Source organism: Protopterus annectens, chromosome 10.part0 (genome assembly GCF_019279795.1).
Source record: "Protopterus annectens isolate FY-2018-M chromosome 10.part0, PAN1.0, whole genome shotgun sequence".
Classification (NCBI taxonomy): domain Eukaryota; kingdom Metazoa; phylum Chordata; order Ceratodontiformes; family Protopteridae; genus Protopterus; species Protopterus annectens.
In genome coordinates, this window is record NC_056744.1 from 351,460,871 (window position 1) to 351,482,850 (window position 21,980).

At 43.5% G+C, this 21,980-nt stretch overlaps 1 protein-coding gene across 1 annotated transcript in view; it reads right to left on the minus strand.

Annotated features, from left to right (window-relative positions):
- The window catches only part of PRRC2C (proline rich coiled-coil 2C), a 2,776,386-nt gene that overhangs the window by 1,635,540 nt on the left and 1,118,866 nt on the right, over nucleotides 1-21,980 (minus strand). The window contains exon 10 of the mRNA XM_044086759.1: nucleotides 12,205-12,568. Coding sequence (XP_043942694.1) covers nucleotides 12,205-12,568 — 364 coding nt within the window. The remainder of the gene's footprint in view (nucleotides 1-12,204; nucleotides 12,569-21,980) is intronic.

The following is a 21,980-nucleotide window of genomic DNA, read 5'->3' on the forward strand; positions in this document are numbered from 1 at the left end:
TGTCTTTTCTGGGTACCAGGAACAGTCTTGAGTAAAAACCTTGTCCTTTTTCCTTTTCTGGTACTGGTTGAATAGCCTCCATATCCATGAGGGACGCAACTTGTTTCCGAGTCTCTGCCCATTGATTTTGTGGCAGATCTGGCCAACCGTTTGGAACTTGCAATGTATGGAAATGAAATCTGTACACCTGGGATACTATGTTTAATACCCACTTGTCCTGGGTTATTAACTGCCAATTTTGAGCATGAAGTTCTAATTTTCCCCCCAAGGGGCTGCCAAAAGATAAGTGCTTGGTGATGGTAGAGGGAAGTCACTGAGACTGCTTACTGTAGGGTTGTGTTTCCTCCAGATTTGGAGGTAGAGGCACCCCATTGCTTTGACCTGTAAGAACCCTGTGATTGGTATCTAGAGCCTTTTGAGCATCTGGGTTTGCCTTGTGAGGCTCTGTTGGACACAGGAAAGGACCATTTTATAGTAGGCCAGTGTCTACTGAATCTGGGTGGCTGCACTTGTAAGAAATCTTTTACAGTTTGCACAGATTTAGCTTTGTCTTCCATGGTCTTTAAAACCTCTTCTGCCTTATTATCAAACAGAGTATCATGCTGTAAAGGTGCATCCAACAATTTAGCTTCAACATGATCAGGCAAATTTTGCTCCTTGAGCCAGGCATGCCTTCTAATCACAGATCCAGTAACTGTGGCCCTGCAAGAGGCCTCCAAGGAATCAAAACCACATTGCAAAGTATGCTTTCCAACCTGTTCTGCTGCATGCAATAATTCCTGTAATTTTTTATTTTCCACACAATCAGAAATCAACATAATTTTCTGTTTCAGTAAGCCCATAACATGCTGTTGATATTTAAGCATATGAAACTGGCAGTTTAAGGCCCTAAGTGCCAAGGTTGCAGACGTATATACCTTCTTTCCACATCTATTCAGTGCCCTGGAATCTCTATAAGAGGGGGTAGGATTCTTGGCTGTTGAGGCCTTTGCATCTTTGGGACCCTGAGAGAGTTTCAGGATCAGCAGCAGGACTTTTGAATAAAAATTTGTGGAAGTCAGGAACCCTGTAATATCTGTCTGGCTTACTAGGAGCCGGAGGTAGGGAATCAGGAGCCATGCTTGATTCCGCAAACACATCAACAATGTAATACAGGAGGTATAGCCAAAGCCCTATGCTGAGGAAGAAGGAAATCCCTAAGCCTCTTAATTCGGAGAAATCCTGACTCTCCCAATGAAAATGTTCCCTTAATGTATGCAAGGTTTCACCAAAAGAATAATCCTCAGGAGGAGATGGAGATGGAATGCATTCTTCAGCATCTGAATCCTCATAGGGTGGTATAAAAAATTCCTGATCAGAAGAGGAGTTAGAAGAAATAAAAACCCGATATGAAGATTCATAATTAGTGTCTTGCCAAGGCCTCTTAGCGGGGGGTTATGGGAACCCCTGATCAAGGTAATTAAGTCTTCACCCATTTTGATCTGTTTTTTAAGCATAGGGGCCTGAGCACATGGCTCATGTGTCATTTTTTTAGACTTAGAAGTTGTTTGTGAAGCTGGCATCGGTTGTATATAGAAATGTTGAGGAGTGAAAACACCCTCAGAAGCCGGTGCCTGCTCAGCGGCTCCGGACCCATCCGAGGGAGAGACATCTGCGGGTTCAATACTGAGAATCTCGCAGCATACTGGACTCTGCATGGGTCTCGGTAGAGGCCTGCGACTCAAAAGTAGTGGGTATCAGGGGCTGCAAAAGCACCTCACTGAGGACTTGCTTAGGAGAAGCTTTTTTTGTCGGTTTTGGACCTCGATGGTCTGTCTCTGTCCTTTTCTTTGCGTTTTTTGTGAACTCCGGTAGTCGGATTGCTATCTGACAACATTTCAGGGTAATTAAATCTGGATCCAAAATATTTTGAAGCAAAGATATACAGACGCTTAATATTGCATTGGTTAAATCTAGCACAAAACTGACAGCAAGGCATGCTATGATCTGGGCAAAGAATAAAGTACAAATGAAAATCCTTATGAGGTATTTGCTTCCCACAAGTAATGCAATTATTAACTTTTACTGACATCAGTAAGGAGCAAAAAAAGTTTCTCCAACGGGGTACGTAGCTTTAATTGAAGACTTCGGTTCAGAAACTCAAATGCGAAAATTTCAGTAGTTGGCCGAAAGGCACTTGCAAACTGCTTCTGCTTCAGGCACCGCACGGCAAGAAAGACTGAAGAAAATGGTGTCGGCTGCATGTTTTATACCCCTGACGACCTGACGTCATGGTAGAGGAGACAGCAACCGACGCAGGACCCAAGACTTTGACATTCAGGCTGACTGAGGGCAACCTGCCAGCAGATTACCCAAATGTAATGACTGCAACAGTGAAACACGAAGAACATCAGAAAATTTAGAATCCTGGTCAGAAGTATCATAAGCAAACTCAGTCCTAGGTCTCAGAGGGGGGAAGGGCGGGCTTCCCCTGATTAAAGTAATAAGGTCTTTAGTCATTCTTATTTGTTTTTTAGGCATAGAGGCCCGACCATGCGGTCTGGTAGTCAGTTTTCTAGGCATGGTTCGAGTTTCAGGACATGAAAAAGAAGATGGCGTCGGATTAATACGCAAGTCAGTAGGCCTGAATACACCCTCAGAAGCAGATGCCTGCACAGCGGCTCCGGACCCATCCAAGGTAGTGACATCCGCAGGTTGCATAGTTGAAGCATCTCGCGGCATACTGGACTCCGAATCGGTCTCAGTAGAGGCCTGCGAATCTGAAGTAGTGGGTATCAGGGGCTGCGAAAGAGCCTCACTGAGTACCGGCGAACTGGCTTAGGAGAAGCGTCGTCGGCAGCTTTGGACCTAGGCGGCCTATCTTTGCATTTTTCTGAACGTCGGTAGTCGGATGGCTTACCGAAGACATATCAGGATAACTGAACCGAGCACCAAAATATTTAGAAGCTTAAATATACAGACGATGGATAGTTGGCGGTTTAAATAAGGCACAAAACCGACAGCGAGGTACGTCGTGGTCAGGGCCCTAGGCAAGGAATACAGTACGAATGAAAATCTTTATGAGGTATTTGCTTTCCACAAGTAATGCAATTATTTACTTTTACTGACATCGGTTTACAGCAAAGAAAAAGTTTCCCCAATGGGCTACTTGGCTTTTAGTTGAAGACGCCTGTTCTGAAACTCGAAAATGAAAATTTCAGGAGTCGGCTGACCGGTAATTGTGAACTGCTTTTGCTTCGGGCACCGCACGGCAAGAAAGACTGGGGTAATGGCATCTGCTGCATGTTTTATACCCCTGATGACCTGACGTCATGGAAGAAGGGACAGCAACCGATGCAGGACCCAAGACTGTTAATCAGGCCGGCTGAGGGCTACTGCAAGCAGATAACCCAAATACATCGGGCTACCCTGGCGAGATCCCTTCTGTTTTGATAATTTCAACAGTGATACAAAATGACAACTGTTGTTTATATGCAGTCATTTACATGCTTGTACAGGGTTTCCATAAACACTTGGATGTAGACCACCATGTTCTCTGAATTGCGGGGGGGGGGGGGGGCTTGGAATTTAGCTAAGCCCACTCTTAATACGAAGTAGTTAGCCTTGGAAAAGTTCTTAAAGGTCCTGGAGGGTTTGCTGGGAGTTCGGCCTTTATATTTATTTCAAGGGTTACCCACTGTGATCTGATCTGACCGATGAGGACATTACACGGGTGTGGAGATGTGTACAAGACCCAGGATATTTGCACTCCCACTGGGTGTGTAGACTAGCTGTTCCAGGGTGTTTGCATTGATAAAGCACAGGAATCTTTAAGCCTGCAAGTTAGTGGTTGTGTATGTATCCCAGTTTACCGTAGGATAGTTGAAATCACTCATGAATATGCTGCTCCAGTACATTCCAGTATGTGGTATAGTTATCCTGGGTCATAGCAAGGATATGGTATGGGACTTTACCTATGGTTAGCTGGACAAGGAGTATCTCAAGCATATCACATTGCCTGACCTGTCTTGAGGTGTGTTTACTTTTTATGCAGATTGATGCACCTGCACCTCTTGTCCCTTCTTGTGCAGGAGATGTTCTAAATGTGAGGGAGGCATTATAGCCTTGTACTTCCAGGATGCCTTCTGTGGCTTTAAACCATGACTCAAGCAAGTACAGAGACATAAGCACTTTCCGGTGTGATGTGTGCTTCTAGGGAGTGCAGCTTCTTGACACACAGCATTGAGCAGCAACTCCTTTAGTTTATCTTGCTTACGTTGGAAGATTTATTAGACTGGTTTTGTCTTAAGAAAGGCATTAAGGGTGGATAATGTTTTGGCCAAAATCCTTGTGGGGACAAGTGCAGACCATCCCTGGCAAAGCAGTGTTATCTGTTAATCACGTCCTCCCAAGCTGACAAAAACTGGATCCCCAGGTCTTTATCAGCATATCGAATGCTGAAAATGCCGAATGCAATTTAATCGAACTAAAATGTTCGAAATCTCAAAACAGCGAACTGATGGAACATCGATTTCTTTCCCAGGGAAAGAAATCGGTGTACCATGCAATCACTGACCGAAGTGGGGAGCTTCGCCCCCCCCCCCACACACACCCCCTACTTAAATATACCAACTCAGAGACCACACTACAGTGGAGGAAATAAACTCCGATGACGGACCATTTTCTTTCCCTGGGAAAGAAATCAATGTTCCGTCAGTTCGTGCTTCTGAGATCTCGAACATTTTAGTTAGACTAAATTAAATTTGGCGTTTTCAACACTCGAAATGCTGATAAGAACCCAGATCCCCTTAGAATGACAAGCCAACTGGTGTTCTGTTTATATTGTGGCACGATCCTCAAAGGTAGCGCACTGCTCAGTGCTAGGCTCATCTTTCTGGGACACAATCTGAAAGCTCCATCATGTCTCTCTTCATGTAGTCCAGGAAGGTATGTCACCGGTCATTAACACCCACATGGACTGGGACAGAGTTATACTAGTACTTGTGGTTTAGTATCCTGAGCGCACGTGTGTTCTGGGGGCATCAGTGTCTCACAACAGAGTCCAATGACCAACATACTGGGTTCTGTTTGCCATAAGGGCACATAGGTTGAGACACTGAGCTGTGGTTGTATATGTCCTGGGGAAGTATTGTACTTGTAGTGTGTTTGGAAGGTACCCGTATGACAGGGCATGGGAGGCCTTTGAGGTTTGAGTAGATTACATGTAAGAGCCTCAGCATAAATACGTGTGTGTTTGTACGCACGTTTTAATGGCAGCCTGTCTGGAGATCAGTGTCTGTGTGAGAGATTTGCTTTCAAAGACAATGTAATTACATCTCTTGCATACTGTGAGTCTACTTAAGATCGCTCTATCAATGACTGATATCAGAGTATTGGCAAAGAGAAAGTAGGGGAATCTTAAGAGCAAGATATCCAAAAACAAACTGGAAGCCGACCACCACAATAAATGGATGAAAATATTTAATGTAAAAAGACAAGCGCTTTCACGTGTACCAAGACACGCTTCTTCAGATCCTTACAACTAACAGCTTTGAATTCAAATATATATAGGCATTTCTAAAGCATTCAATCAAATTCAATCAATTCAATTAATCCAATTCTAGTCATATAATTAAAAATCATTCAATTAAAAGAAACAATGCAGTAGTAAGTATTGCTGCTTATACCTAAATGATAAAGTTAAAAAGTTATTAAAGCAACAACAATTTATAATGCAATATATATCAGACAAAACGCTTGTGTTCATAACTTATAAATATAAATTCTAAAAACTTTACATCAAATATTTCCTGTAAATATACAATATGTGTGCAAAAGTGCTAATGTTGACTAGATACTTTGATACCAAAATCTGTAAAACAATATAGTGTTGCTATACTTGTTCAAAACTTATCAAATATTAAATAAATCATCAATTATTGTAAAAGCATAGCATATATATAAATATAAATATGTAAATATATGAACGTAAATATATAGATACAAATATAAATAAATATGAATCCATATGTGTAACTCACTTGGTGTTGAGCAACAGGACCTTGTGAGCACTGTAAATGCCAGTACAGTCAAGTATAAAAAACATATAAATAAGAATAACTTAATCTCAAATGTAGAGTAAAAATCTCATGAACAGAGTCAAAAACTGGATTATTAAAGTATGTAAACCATTAGAATAAACAACATGGAAAATTTTGAATGTGTATATATGAATATATGTGTATATATGAATATATGTAAACATACATTTTTAAAAACATGAATATGTAAAAGTAACAATAAATCAAGATGTAACTAACAAATATGTCCTAGCAAAACATGTAAAACATGGTAACGTGTCTGGACTGACACTATATTTATGTTAGCAATATATGAAATGCTTACAAAAGTCTATGTATAAAATATTTAGATTGTATAAAGACTTTAGTGTATATGTGCACCCAATCTCTAAAATCAGGTATTATTAAAAAATCACTTGGCACTACGTCCTTTTAAAGGAGCTCTAATGCTGACATATTGATTCAGACCTGGTTCATAGTGCGCTTTAAGTTTGAAAATCCAGGAAAGTTCCACTAATTCTAAATCATTGAAAATATCTCCATCTCTTGAATTCGGAAAAACTGTTTGTAAGACTCTGAATACAAATGAATGTGTTGAATTATTGGAGATGTGTTTGGCCAAGGCATTCTTGGTATCACACTTTTTAACATCTAGAGCATGTTCCAACACCCTCTCTCTCAAGGTTCTAGTAGTCATTCCTACATAGAACGCTGTACACCTCTGGCAGGTAGCCAAATAAACAAGGTTCTTGCTTTCACATGTGACAGTTTGATGGGGTTCGAACCTATAGTTCAAAACTGGATGCTCAAATTCTTGAACTGTAGTAATCAAAGTGCATATACTGCACTTATTACAAGGGAAGGTTCCTCTCCTCATGTTCCTGTTAATACTTGTGTTCTTGCTAAAAGTGTTCACCTCTATACATAAAAGCCTGCTAAGATTCTTACTATTACGAAATGTATACGATGGTATGGAACCCACCAATGCTGCTAACCGTTGATCAGTCAGGAGAATATGCCAATTGCTAAGAATGATGTCTTTGATGTGATGAATATCACTGGTATATCTAAGGTTGATTCTAACTCTAGAATTGTCAAAGAGCTTCTTGCCATGATATCCAAACATTCTGGTATAATTTCCAATGTTAGCAGTCTGCTCATTACGTAAAATCTGGTTCTTAATCTTCCTAACCTTTTCTTCATCATAGCCTCTATTCAAAAAGCATTGTTCTAGAAAATCACTCTGTTTGTTGAGTTCAATACTATTGTGACATAACCTCTTGACTCTGATGAATTGGCTCTTCATTATGCTATCAAACACATATCTGGGATGCATGCTGTTAAATTGAAGTAAAGTGTTTCTCCAACATTCCTTCCTAAAAATGGTTGTCTCAATCTTCTGATTTATGTTCTTGTATAACCTCACATCTAAAAAATCTATGCTGTGTGAGGCATGATTTATTGTGAAACTCAGAAAATCAGTAGTAGACTAACTGCTCTATGTAGGTGAGAAGCTCCACTGTGCTCCCATGCCAAAATAAAAGAACGTCATCCACAAATAGTTTATAAAAGCTGATTTTCTTAAAACTATTGTGTGAAAATAAAAACATCTGCTCCCAATACAACATCACTAAATTCGCGTAAGTATTGGCGCAGGGGGTGCCCATGGCTACCCCCCACTGCTGCAAATATAGTTGGTCTCTAAATTGGAAAACATTGTTAGTCAAAACAAGTTCCATAATGGCACAGAATAGTCCCTCTTCACTAGTGTTGAACTTCTGGCTCTTATTAATAAATGTTCCTCAGAGCTTCTAGGCCGAAATTATTGGGTATGGCAGTGAACAAGTTTTTTACATTCAAGGTCACAAAAAGTAATTCATCCATATTAGCATGGGAATAGTTGCTTATACACTCAAGCAACTCATGAGTATCCTTCAAGATGGATGTAGCCTCACTAACCAAAGGTCTAAGTTTTTTCTCTAGAAAGACTGACAATGTCTCAGTGACCCAGCCCTGTCCCACTACTATAGGTCTCATAGGGGGTGGGAACAGGCCTTTGTGTATTTTCGGCAAACCTTTGATGTACGGTGTTCGAGGTTTTTCAATAAAGAAGTATTGATACAAATCATAATCTATCTGCCTGCACATCAAGTATTCATAAAGCTCTTGATGTACTTTATAGATAATTTTGGTGAGTTCTAAATGACTAATTGGTTTGTAGGTAATGGTTTCCTTCAAAAGTGCAAGCATTGCATCTACATATATATTAGTGTCTAGTAGAACTATCGCTCCACCCTTGTCTGCTGATTTAATCACCAAATCATTATTTCGTTTCAGAGAGTAAATCCTATCCCATTCAGTAGTGTATGTATTAAAAAACAATGCATTATGTTTGAAATCATAACAATATTTGTACAAGTCATCTTCACAGATTTTCAAAAAACATTCAGCTACAGGTGTTAAAGCAGGCGTAAAAGTACTCTTAAGCGCAAGACCAACACTGGTAGAGTTTAGTAGAATCTAGAACAGAAGCTAAGAGGGATAATTAGTACAGCAAAAAAATTAGTGCATGATAACTATTAAGAACCAATCCGAGGAGGTTAGAAAGATGTGGGAAGAGAGACTGGAGAAGCAATTCACAACAATGGGGGGATTACATGTATGGCTCCTAAACACACAAAGTCTAGAAGATTTACGATCTTTGAATCATTTACACAGATATTTTTAATACAGCAAGTAGACCAAATAATTTTTTTCTTGGAAGTGTGATGGGGAAGAAAGGTAACTGGGAAAATTTTCTGGGAGGGTAATGCGTTGGCAGACTTTAAAGTCTCCCTGCAGACTGCTCTGTCAAACATAGTGGGTGAGCAAATTGGTGTAACTAAGGAATGATTTTTTTTTTGTTGCGCTATGATGCAGAATCAGAACTGCCTACACATAAGTAATGCCTTTAAATCTAACTATGATGGCTGCCAGAAAAGCAGTTACTAGGAAAGGGAAATCAAAGACTAAACCAACTGTACTAGTAGTGAATATAGCAGCAGAGATACAGCAACTGTAACTGGTATTTTAGAAAAGGATAGGAACAAATTACATAGTAAAAAATGGGAAAAATACATGCACAGGAGGAACCAGGTTTGAAAGAAGGCAGGATTTGAATGAGCTATGTAATGTTTGACAATGATTGGATAGATAAGCGATGTATAATGTGTGCAACTAAAATCAGGTCAATATGGTTTGCTTTCATTTGTATAAATGTAGAATTACCTATGTCATAAGTGATAATTTAATAAAGATGTTTGTTAAAAAAAAAAAAATGAGTAAGACAGTTGTCAGTAAACATAAGAACTGCTGCATTACCTCAAGGTACCCATTTCCAGCAGGCTGTCTACTAAAACAGTTGGAAAGTGCACATCCATGGCTGTGGATCCTCTTTTTTGTGTTCAAGTAAGACAGGTGGTACAATCTGGGTTTAGAAGAGTTGGGCTGGGAGGACCCAAAACACACTTGGACAGTAATGCTTCGGATCCTCTTTTTTTGTGTTCAGTAAGAGAGGTGGTACAATCGGGGTTTAGAGGAGGTGGGCTGGGAGGACCCAAAACACACAGACAGTAATGCTCCTCATCGGGCAAACAAGCTGTTCTATATTCAGCTACACACAAAGAGCAGAGGAGGTTTTATAGGGACAATTACAACTCTAGGTGCCTGCTTTTATTCAGTGCACCACAACCCACTGCTGCACAGCTCAGCAGTCATTACGGCAGATGAGTTGGACAGGAATACAATCATTAAACAGTAAAAATGCAGTGTAAAGTGTATAAGGTTCAGATCCCGCGACAATTCACAATTTTTTCACTATTCTGAGCTATACTCCAATTCTAAGGCCTCCAGGTCAAGTAAAACACAAACAGTAAAAAGCAGTAGCAATGAAATAAATGAGGCGCAGATCCTGCAGCAACTCGCAATTCTCCCACTGCTGTGAGATCCTAAACCAAGTTGAAAATGCAAACAGCTGACTTTAGGGTTAAGTAAGGAAAATGCAGAAAACAATACACAATTCAGATCAACACTCAGCACTTCACTGTACACTAGATGAAATGAAATTACATGAAACAGAGGCTAACTTGAACTTTAAGAGTCTAATGGGAGTGCCTTAACAGTGAGTTATCAGTGACCAGTAGTAACTGCACTGGAAGGGGCTTGCAAACTTGAATTTGTAGTAGGGGCAGGCAGCTAAAAGCACCAAGTTCAAAAGCACAACAGTCATATGGGTGAGTGGGAGGAAAAAAAATTAAAAAAAATCAGTGCACTCAAATGGCAGTTCTGAACTCAAGAGCCTCAACTAGAGAGTAAATGTTGGAGATATGAGGAGAAAGAGGTAATTCGAAACAATTCCTTGCAGACTACTCCAAACTTGTGTAAGTACGCAAATGCTTTTTATGTGCTACTATGCAGAATCTAAATTGCCTAGACAAAGACTAATTCTGGTGGCTGCCAAAAAAGCAATTACTAGAAAATGGAAATCAAAGTCTAAACTGACCGTACTAGCAGTGGTTAAAAACAGCAGAGAAAAAAGGACTGAAATTGTGAATTTTAGAAAAGGGCAAGAGTAAATTACTTAGGAAAAATGGGAATTGTAGCAACAACGCATGCAGAATAATGCTTTGGAGGAAGAATCAGGTTTAAGGGAAGGCAAGAATTGAATGACCTAAGTAATGTTTGACTGACTGAACAGATCCATCAGATATGATGCATAACGTTTGCAACTGAGTATATGTCAACATGGTTTATTTTCACTTATATAAATGTATGACTGCTTATGTCATAAGTGATAACCTAATGATGGTATTTCTTATTTAAGAAATAAAATACTATTCAGTATGGCATGGTAACCCAGCCACTGGGGGATGCACAAGCCAGTGCATTTCAATGTGCCAGTCCCAAGCCTGGATAAATGAGGAGGTTACATCAGGAAGGGCATCCAGTGTAAAATTTTTGCCAGATCAAATAAGTGGACAATACAGATTTTCATACTGAATCGGTTGAGGCCCGGGTTAGCAACAACCACATCCAGTACTGTTAGCCAAAAGGGTGTTGGTGGAAATTGGGCTACTGCTGGCTGAAGGAGAAGAAGAGAGGGGAGGCATGCCCAGAGGCAGGCAAAGAGAAGGAAGATTATGTGTGTAGAAGTGAGGGTAGGAACTCAATGTTGGCAGCACGACTGGTAAAGGGAGAGGACTAGGTGATATGATGGAGAGAAGGTAGGGTGACATATTGTGTGCGCAAGAGATCAGATGGAAGGGGAGTAAGGGCCTAGTCCATCAGAGGCAGTTTCAAATTGTTCTACCTTGGTGTGGATGGGAGGAGAAATGGGTTAGGGGTTATCCTGAAGAGTGTTTTGGAGGTGAACAGTGTGTCAGAATGATGTTTAGCAAACTGGAAATTGATGGTATGATGATGAATGTGGTTAGTGCATATGCTCCGCAAGTTGGGTGTGCAATGCATAAAAAAAATTTTGGCAAAACAATTCAGAGTAATAGTGAGTGTAGAAGAGAGGTGAAAAGAGTGCAGGGAGAGTGAAATGGATGGAGAAGAGTGTGGAGTGATTTATGACAGACTGGTACCAGTAAGAGTGAAAGGGAAGGTCTAACAAGATGGTAGTGAGACCAGCTATGTTACAAGGGTTGCAGATGGTGGCATAAACAACAAAACAGGAGTCAGAGCTGGAGGTGGCAGAGTTAAAGATATTAAGATTTGCACTGGGGGGATGAGGATGGACAGGATTAGAAATGACTACATTAAAGGGTAAGCGCAGGCTGGATGATTTGGAGACAAAGCCACAGAGGCAAGACTACATTGGTTTGGGCATGTGCTGAGGAGAGATGTTAAGGATGGAGCTACCAGGTAAGAGGAAGGCCTAAGATAAGGTTTATGGATGTGGTGAGAGAGGACATACAGGTGGTTGATGAGAGACAGCAAGATGTAGTGGACAGGAAGAAATGAAAACAGATGAGCAGCAGAAAGAAGATGGTGGTTAAATGTAGACAGCTGAGATTTACTGCAACACTGCCACCTCCAAATGTTCTCTCATTTACTATTCACTATCTACAAAAAAATCTACACAAAATTCGTACTCAAAGCATACCCAATTCAGGTGGTTCTTGTTCTTTTGGGATGACTTCTGTTTCCCTCTGGCTTTCTTCGGGTTCATTAACCTCTGGCTCTAGCTTCTCTTCTTTCTGTTTAACAGGTTCCTCCACAAAAGGTTTTTCCACTGATCCAAATTTTTCATTCAGCCGTTTTAGTTTCTCTGCACATGCTGCCTTTCTTTGTTCCTCCATGCGTCGTTCTTCCTCTTCACGTCGCTTGCGGGCCCTTTCAATGGCTGCAGAAATCTCAGACTGCTGTTTCCGGCGCTGCTTCCACGCTTCGTCATCGTCGGATCCCACAAGCTTGGAAGAAACTGCCATGTGTCTACCTTGTCCAATCTGACGTCCTGAGGATGGCTGCTATAAAAAAAAAAAAAAGTTTCAAAATACAGGGCTTTCCAGTCATGACAACTGCTCTGAATGCTAGGAACAGAAGGTCACACAGTAAACCATTATTGCATCTGCCTTGTGATTTTTCCCTCAAGTAATCTTGCCTTCCGGATATGCAACACTGTTTTAAACTTACTGAATACACAATTCTTCTAAAAGATCAAGAAGCCTGCACGTAACCAAAGAATGAAACTGAAAATGATATTTTCCTTAACTTTGTTTCTTCCAGACAAAACAGCAACTGTGAACTACAGTACACACCAAGTGCTGCAGATCTGGCCTCGTTTCATTTATTTTAAAATGAGGAATGGGGCAACGAGCTACAAGAAAACACAAGCTAGAAAGTAAAACTACTCTCCATACTTCCACATGCCAAAAAAGGTTTTCCTCGAATGTCATGGTTTTGTTTAATCTTCCAGCTTAGCTGAAGACATGAAGTTATGCCAGGAAGTTTCAAGAACAGATACTGGGACACATTCACTTTTCCTCCTCTCTGGGACATCCTTCCAGAAATTATCCTGTAGGTGAGCCAGACAGAGTTGTACCCTTCCCCTTGTGGTCTCAGGGGCCTTTCCTCTCATTCACAATGAAGTTAGCAGTCTGAGGCCAGTGGGTCGATGCCATCTTCAGACTTCTCTTGCATTGGCTGGGCTAGAAGACAGGCTCAAGCACCACACCATAAAACTGAAAGGTGAATTACTTAAGACAGCACAAAGTAAACTGCAGATTCACTTAAGGACCTGGGTATATAGGTAGATGCAACTGAGTTTTTCTAATATCAACCATTTGATTAATTATAGTTATACAAAGAAAGGTTGTATAAAATCTTACTAAAATCATAGATGTCTTTCTCTTCCATGTTGTAGTATTCTGTACATATGGGGTTTTCTCCTACTGTTACCCGAACGTCCAGTCAGTATACAAAAGATTTCAGTCACTGTATGATGTGTGGGACGTCTGACGTGGCCTGCAGAGAGTGGGCCATAAAAGTGACATCTGCATGCACCAGTCCTCAGAACTGAGCGCCCCAGTCAGAGCCAGTCCTAAAGGGTAATGCTAGTCCTGTGACATCCAAAAAGGGAGCTGCTATGTAACAGGAGGGATAGGTGGATGGGAAGGAACACTGCAACATGGAAAAGAACATTTATGATTATGGTAAGATTTTACACAACTTTTCTACATCCTTCTATTCACGTTGCCGTATTCTCTACATATGGGTGAGTGCCAAAGCTCACTGTGAAAAAGAGGGAGGTGGCCTAATGGAATTCTCCAGGAATCCATGTAGGATATCCCTGGAAAATCCAGCCCTGGACCTAGAAATCTGGTAGGTGTGCACAGATCATCAAGTGGCTGCTTCAAGGACAGTGGATGTGCCCAAGCCTTTGAAGAAGGCCCCAGAAGAGGACACTGCCCTGGTGGAATGCGCTTCAACACGGCCTTGCAAGGGTTTCCCATAGTGTGCAGCAAAAGGTAACAGCTCTGGAAATCCAGGTTGAAATGGTTTGCTTAGATACTGCTTTTCCTAGAGCCCTGGAATGGAAAGAGAAACAGTTGGTCAGCCTGTCTGATGGACCTGGTTTTGTGCAGATAGAATCTGAGCTGTCTGTACACATCCAGGGAATGTAGCACTCTCTTCACTGTCCCCCGTGGGTTGGGAAAGAAAGTGAGTAGATGGATGGCTTGGTTTAAAGGGGGGGGGGGTCACTGACCACCTTAGGCATGAAGGATGAGTTGGTTCTAAGAAGGATAGGGTGGTTCTAAGGGTTACCCTATCTCTGCAGAGTATGAGAAAGGGTGGAATAGCCATGAGGCCTTGCAACTCAAAACTCTTCTAGCTGAGGTGAAGGCCACTAGCAGAACAGTCTTCCGTGTGTAGTGTTTTAGGGAAGCTTTGGATGCCGTCTCGAATGGGGGAAGTGCGAACTTCCCTAAAACATAACTCAGGTCCCATGGAGGAGGAATGGGCTTCCTTGGTGGCCTGAGATGAAGTACCCCCTTAAGAAACAGCCTTGCAGGCAATCTGGAAGCTAAGGGGGGGGGGGGTCCAAACGGAGGCATGCAGAAAATGGGTCTTAATGGATGAGAATGCTAACCCTGTCTGCAAAAGTTCACAACGGTAAGACAGTACTATTAGAGTTTCGCTTTGCAACAGGTCCAACTGCCTTTTAAGACACCATATTGAGAATCTTTTCCACTTGGCTACACAAGATCTCCTGGGATTGGGTTTCCTGGCATCCTGCAGGACAGTGAGCACGTCCTCTTTGTAAAGGTATCTGAAAGGGATCAGAATCCTATCATCCACAGAGTGAGGTGAAGAGATTGCCAGTGTGTGTGGATTTGAGTTCCCTTGTCCTGTGTGAAAAGATCCACTCTAAGAGGTAACTTGTGGTGACTGCCCTTGGATAATTGCAGGAGGGGGAACCAATGCAGTCTTTGCCAATAGGGAGTCACCAGCAAGATTTTTGGTCTGTCCTGCTGGGTCTTCAGCAGGACCTTCTGAACAAGAGGGAATGGGGGAGAATGAAGAGAATAATCCCCTTCCATTAAATTGAAAAGGCATCTGTTGCCATTGCCAGTAGTTCTGGCAGTCTATTGCAGGAGAGAAGTTGCCTGTTGATGGTGTATGTAAACAGGTCTGTTTGGAGGTGTATCCCATCCGTGGACCAGGTCGAAGAAGACATCCCTGTGTAGCATCCATTCACGGGCCATAGTCATGGACCTGCTGAGGGAATCTGCCTGAGAATTCTGTTGGAAAGGTATGCATACCGCCTGTAGAGTAACCCCCTGACTGGATGCCAGTTCCCATACCAGGACAGCTAGCCTGCAAAGAAAGAAAGATTTGGTTCCCACTTGCTTGTTGAGATAACACAGCACCGTGGTAGTCTGTAAAAAGCTTCAGGGGTCCTTGTTGACATCTGGGTTGAAAGGTCCGTAGGGCCGGTAGTACTGCCCTCTTTTCTCTCACATTGATGTGCTCTTTCCTGTGTGGTGCTGGTCACACTCACTGCACTTTTAGGTGCCCCAGAGTCACTCCCCAACAAAGATCTGAGGAGTCTGTGTACATAATCTGTTTTGGTTTGAGAGGGCTGGACTGGAAGACCCAGGTTGAGCTTCACCTGATTCAGCCACCAATGTATCTCCTGCTTGAGACAAGGGCAGGAGGGGCACCCTGTACTGTAGGGGTGGGAATGCTGCATCCAAACAGACCTGAGGTACCATTGCAGTTTCCTCATGTGAAGTCTTGCTAAAGGCAGCATAGGTGTAATGGAAGCCATGTAGCCCAGGAGCCTGAGGTACTGCCTTGCAGTCATTTCTTTGGTGTGAAGAACCAAAAGCAGATAATGTGTCAGGCTTTCCACCTTTTGGGGAGGAAGGTAGGCTTTCATGTCTGTCTGAATCCTGCACCCCAGAAAGACTGTCTTTTGTAGGTTCCAGTTGACATTTTGAGTAACTGATCTGAAAACATAGGGACTGTAGAAGTGCAATGGTTTTATGTAAATCTAGCAGGAGGGACTGTTTGAAGTCTGCCTGAATGAGCAGGTCATCCAAGTATGGGAATATTTGGATCCCTTGTGTCCTGCAGAAGGCAATCACTGGTGCCAAACATTTGGTGAAGACTCTGGGTACAGTGGAAAGCCCATAGGGCAAGGCAGAGAATTGAAAGTGAGAGGAGGCCACTGAGAACCTCAGGTACCTCCAGAAGCTGGGCCTTATGGGGATGTGGAGATAGGCATCCTTGATGTCCAAAGTGGCCATGAACTCTTGAGGAAGAAGCGGGGAGAGTTGGCAATGTAAGGATCCTGAAAGTGGGTACGTGAAGGAAGAGGGGTTCAGATATGAGAGGTCTAGAATTGGCCTAAAAATTTTTGGAGTAAAAGCCTTTTCTCAAAGCAGACTGTGGGACCTGCTGGATGGTGCCTTGAGCCATAAGGCTGTCTAGCACTGGTTTTAAGAAGGGAAGTTGTTCTTTTGGGGGTTGGGGAATTCACGTTCGCTTTGGTGGAATGATCCAAGTCATGAAGTACCAGTGTTCTATTACTGAAAGAACCCACTTGCCTGAAGTACCAGTGTTCTATTACTGAAAGAACCCACTTGCCTGAAGTGATGAGTCTCCACACTTAGACAGTGAGAGAGACGCAAGGAGAGAGGGACAGAGGGAGGGGGTGGGGGGGGGGTTCATGGTTGGCAGGTAGTTGCACACTACCTGCCCTGTCTTGAAAGGGCATCCTCTTGGCTGGTAGACGGTGCGACCCTAGGAGTGGATTGCTGACTGGTGGTTTTCCTACATCTAAAAGAGGGAGCAGGTCCTGAGTGCCTTCTGATGAACTCAGTTTTTGAAGGATAATTCCTTTGAAACTTTGGAATTAGGGACACAGATATAGGACTTAAATCTTGCAACTTTTTCCTCTAGTTGTAAGGACTTGAACAAGTCTGCCACCTTTGCTCCAAATAGGGCTGAGTTGTCCAAAGGAGCATCTACCATGTTAGTTCTTAAAATCATCCAGTAGGGGCTAAAGGTGTAACCAGGAATACCTTCTTAGGGCAGATGCTGATGCTGCTGACCGGGCTGAGGCCTCAGCAGCATCACAGCTGCACCTGATAGAGTGCCTGGTAACCTGAGAAGTCAGGGAAACGAGGGAGGACAGTTGAGCTTTGGCTATTGAGTCGAGGAGGTCACAGTTGTTTGGAAAATTTTCCAAAAGGGATAAAGCATATTTAGACGTGTGTCTGGTAATTGATTGCTCTAAAAGCCAGAGATGCAGATGTGTACAACGTCTTCCCCACATGCTCCATGGTTTTGCAGTCCCTGTCAGCAAGGGGGAGGGTAGTAGAGGGCAGTAGTTTTAAGGCCTCGTCAGTGGAGACAGAAATGGGTTTTGGGTCTGCAGGTGGGCATTTCACTAGAAATTTTGCTCTCTCAGGGACTTTATAAAACCCATCAGGTCTGCATGGAGCTGGGGGTTGGGAGTCTGGGTTCAATGATGCTACAGAAAAAGCATCCAGAAAAGCTGAAAAATGGGAGGAACAGCAGTAGGGGCTGGGGAGTCCATCTGGATACAGTCATACTTTTTTTTGTACCTCTGTCATCTCAGATGAGTCCCAATGTTCCTTCATTTTTGCTATAATTTACCCAAAGATCAGATCTTCTGCTAGGGAATCTGCATCACCAGATTCTTCCCTCTGGGGAACCATATCCAAGGGGGGTAAGGGAGTTGAGAGGTGTAGGAGAGAGATTCTTCAGATGAAGAATCAGAGTACTCCTTCCACTTGACAGGGTTCTGAGGCCTGAGGCTTAAGACTCAGAACTGGAGGAGGGAATGTGGAAGCCCCAAGTGCAGTAGGCCACAGGGCCATAAAAGCATTAAACAGGCATTGAGAGAAAGCCTGCCAATCTGGTTAACTTTCTGTGGCAGGGGATACATGATTCCTCTTCTCCTCCTTTTTGAGAGAAAGCTTAGCGGGCATCTGAACAGAGGAAAGCCTGGGGTCAGACGACTGCAAAGGAATGGAGGGATCCGAATGGGCTGCCTAGAGCCCTGGTTCCCCTTTGGCATCTGACACCGATGTCCGGAAAGCCTCCGTGGACGTGCCTTCCACGCAGGATTCTGCAGCTTCCAAAGAGGTACCCGCTATATCCGGGGCAGCACATCCTGAACGTTCAAACCAGGCCGACGGCCACAAGCTGAGTGTCAGACGGTGAAGGCACAGCAACAGTACCAAGCCTTACGGTCTTGCCTATTTCTGGCAGTTCAGCAGGCAAGCCAGAACACTCCATACCCAGTGCCAACTGTTTAAGACGTTGGTTCTCTAATACAAGTTGAGCATGTGGAGTTGGCTATGTATGGTTTTGGGAACAAAAGCCTGGCAGATAGGTAAATTGCATGATGACAAGGTCTGTCCTAAGCAAAACAGGCAAAGACCGTGGGCATCTGTGTGGTATTTGAGAGCCGCACTTACACTTGTCATTTCTGGATGACATGAACAAATATTTGAAAACAGTGACTGAAAAGAATGTTCCCCAACGGGATACTTATGGGAGTTCTCGAAAATCCGACAGCTGAGAAGGCAGGAACACCTTATTTACGAATGGCGGCAGAGAAGTTCTGAAGCCTGGTGTGCACAGACTTCACTTTTATTTCCCACACTCTGCTGGCCACATCAGACGTCCCACACACCATAGTGACTGAAATCTTTTGTATACTGGCCGGACGTTCAGGTAGCAAGAGGAGAAAACCCATATATATAGAAAACTGCAACATGTGAATAGGTCATCTTGTGTTATACTTGCCAAAGCAACTGGGTGCAAGGACAATTGACCCCAGACTGCCTCTAGAGATGGACAGTTGGGCAGCACTTCAGGAGCACTGAAAGGGCCAGTCTGGGAAAGAAAAGTTGTGCAAAATCTTACCATAACCATAGATATCCCTCTCTTCCATGTTGCAGTACTCCACATATTCCACATAGGGGCCAAGGGTACTAGTTGCTAGTACAAGGGTCTAGGGAACTACTAAAGGGGCGGTGAATACCGCACAACGTGGCTGGGCTAATATATGCCTTCGGGCAGATAGCCCAGTACCAACCTATGAACCTATATGGGTTTACCCCCCTTCTTTTGCATGCGTCCGGCCAGTATTCCAAAGTTTTTCAGTCCCTCCTGGTGCGTCAAACATCTGACACGGCTGACAGGAACGTGGGCCATAAAAGTGACGTTAGCGTGCACCAGCCCTCAGAACAGAAGCCCCAGACTGAGCCAGTCCTAAAAGGGCATAGCATGTCCAGTACCACCTGGCGAAGAAGTAAAATCTGACATAAGGGGAAGGAGGGGAGGGAAGGAATACTGCAACATGGAAAAGAAGGACATCGATGGTTATGGCAAGATTTTACACAACTTTTCTATGTCCTTCCATTTCTATGTTGCAGTATTCCACATATGGGCGAGTGCCTCAACTAACTAAGAATGGGGTGGTGGTCTGGTAGAGCTCTCCAGGAATCCATGGAGGACAGCCTTGGCAAATCCTGCTTTGACCCCAGAGATTTGGTCCAGCTTTTAGTTTTTGGTGAAAGTGTGTACTGAGGACAAAATAGCAGCTTCAAGGATAGAGTTAATGTCTAGTCCCTTAAAGAAGGCTCCTGAAAAGGCCACAGCTCTTGTGGAGTGGGCTTTAATAGATCCCTGCAATGCTTTACCATAGCACCGGTAGCAAAAGGTAATAGCCTTGAAGATCCTGGCTAAAATGGTCTGTTTGGCCACCTTTTCCCCAGAGCCCTGGGGTGGAAGGAGACAGCTGGCCAGATTTCCTAATAGACTTGGTTTTAAGGAGATAAAACCTCAGCTGTCTGAACATCTAGGGCATGGAGAGCTCTCACTATCCCCCTGTGGGTTAGGAAATAAGGTCGGGAGGTGGAAGGACTGGTGAAAGGATATGTTGTTCACCACCATGAGCGTGAAGGAGGGGATAAGTCCTGAGGGAGACCCTGTCCAGATGGAAGAGGAGGAATGGTGGGTCAGCCATCAGAGCTTATAGCTCTGAGACCCTCATGGCTGAGGTAAGGGCTACCAATTAGACAATTTTCCAGGTGCAGAACTTTAAGGAGGCTTTGGTGGCTGGCGCGAAACGGAGCCAGGGTAAACTTTTCCAGTACACAGTTGAGAGCCCATGGAAGAAGGGTCGGTTTCCTGGGGTGGGTCTAAGATGAAGGACCCCTTTGAGGAAGAGCTTTGAAGGTAATCTGGATGCTAAGGGTGGATCCAGGGGAAGATGGGAAGAGATAGCAGACAGGTGTGCTTTTATAGAAGAGTAGGCCAGTCCTGTCTGCAGTACTTCACACAAGTAAGACAGGATTAGAGGGATGTCGCCTTCCAGCGGGTCCAGCTGTCTTTTGTGACACCATAAGGAAAACCTTTTCCACTTGGATAGGTCTAGTATTGGGTTTCCTGGCATTCTGCAGGACATAGGTTCATAGGTTGGTACTGGGCTATCTGCCCGAAGGCATATATTAGCCCAGCCATGTTGTGCGGTATTCACCGCCCCTTTAGTAGTTCCCTAGACCCTTGTACTAGCAGCTAGTACCCTTGGCCTCTATCTAGTAGTGCTGTTGGTGTGATCCCCGGTCTGAACTTTCTGTTACCCATCCACTCATCAAGGTTCCTCTTGAAGAGGAATAGTGAGGGGCTCTGTCTTATGTAGATCGGGACCCTGTTCCATAGTAAGGGAAGTCTCTGCGAAGGGAATCTAACCATCCAGCATGTTCTATTCATTGTTGTGTTGAGGTTTATATCAATAGAGCGTGTAGCTCAAGTAGATTTGGTTTTGCAAAGATGGAGCATGTTCAACAATTCTGGGTTGGACATGGCTCTGTACGTTAGACAGAGACCGCCTCTAAGAAAGTGGTATGCAACAGAGAACAGTCTTAGCTTTTTCAATCATGCTGCATAGGGCAACTGTTTGAGGCCAGTAATCCTCTTGGTTAGGTACCTTTGTGGTATCTCCAGCTGCTGGAGATGTCTAGCCAGGTACATTCCAATTGACGCATTGTACTCAATAATAGGTCTGATGAGAGAAGAGTAGAGGGGCACCATTACATCCTTAGATCTTGATGCGAACCCTTTCGTGATCAGATGCGTCACAAAGAAGGATTTTCTAACCACTTTGGCAACATGGTTTTCAAAGGAAAGCTGACTATCTACTGGGGTCCCTAGATCCCTTACATTTCTTCTTCAGATTTCAGGGGATTACCTCCTATGTTGTAGTTTGCGGGTACTCTGTTTTTTCCAAAGGGGATTACTACGCATTTTTTTGCATTTAGCTTGAGACCATGGCTTTGACACCATGCATCAGTCTCATTTTGGCCCTTCTGGAGGATCTCCATGTCGGCCGGAGACTCTATTATAGCACCCAGTTTGCAGTCATCTGCAAACTTAGCCACAGCCCTTCCGTGCTTGCCTGTACTTCTGAGAAGTACATGCCAAACAGGAGGGGCCCCAGGACAGAGTCCTGAGGCACACCACTCATTACTGGTCTGGATTCGGACATAGATCCCGCTACTCTTACTTCATGGGATCTGAGAGCCAGTTTGTGATCCATTTTGTGACGTAAGGGTTTATTGCCCAGGCTGATGAGCTTATCAATAATGGTGGGAATGGTGTCAAATGCTTTAGCAAGGTCAAGGTAAGCCGTGTGTACCTCCTTTCCCTTATCTATAGCCTGAGTAACTGTCTCAAAGAAATCCACCAGGTTCAGGAGGCATGATCTGCCCTTGACGAAGCCGAACTATGTGGGGTCCAGTGACTGGAGGTTCCCAATCTCTCCATTTATGAGTTCCATAATGATTACAGATCAGACTGGTCAGGCTTTATTGGTCGGTAGTTCCCAGGATCAGT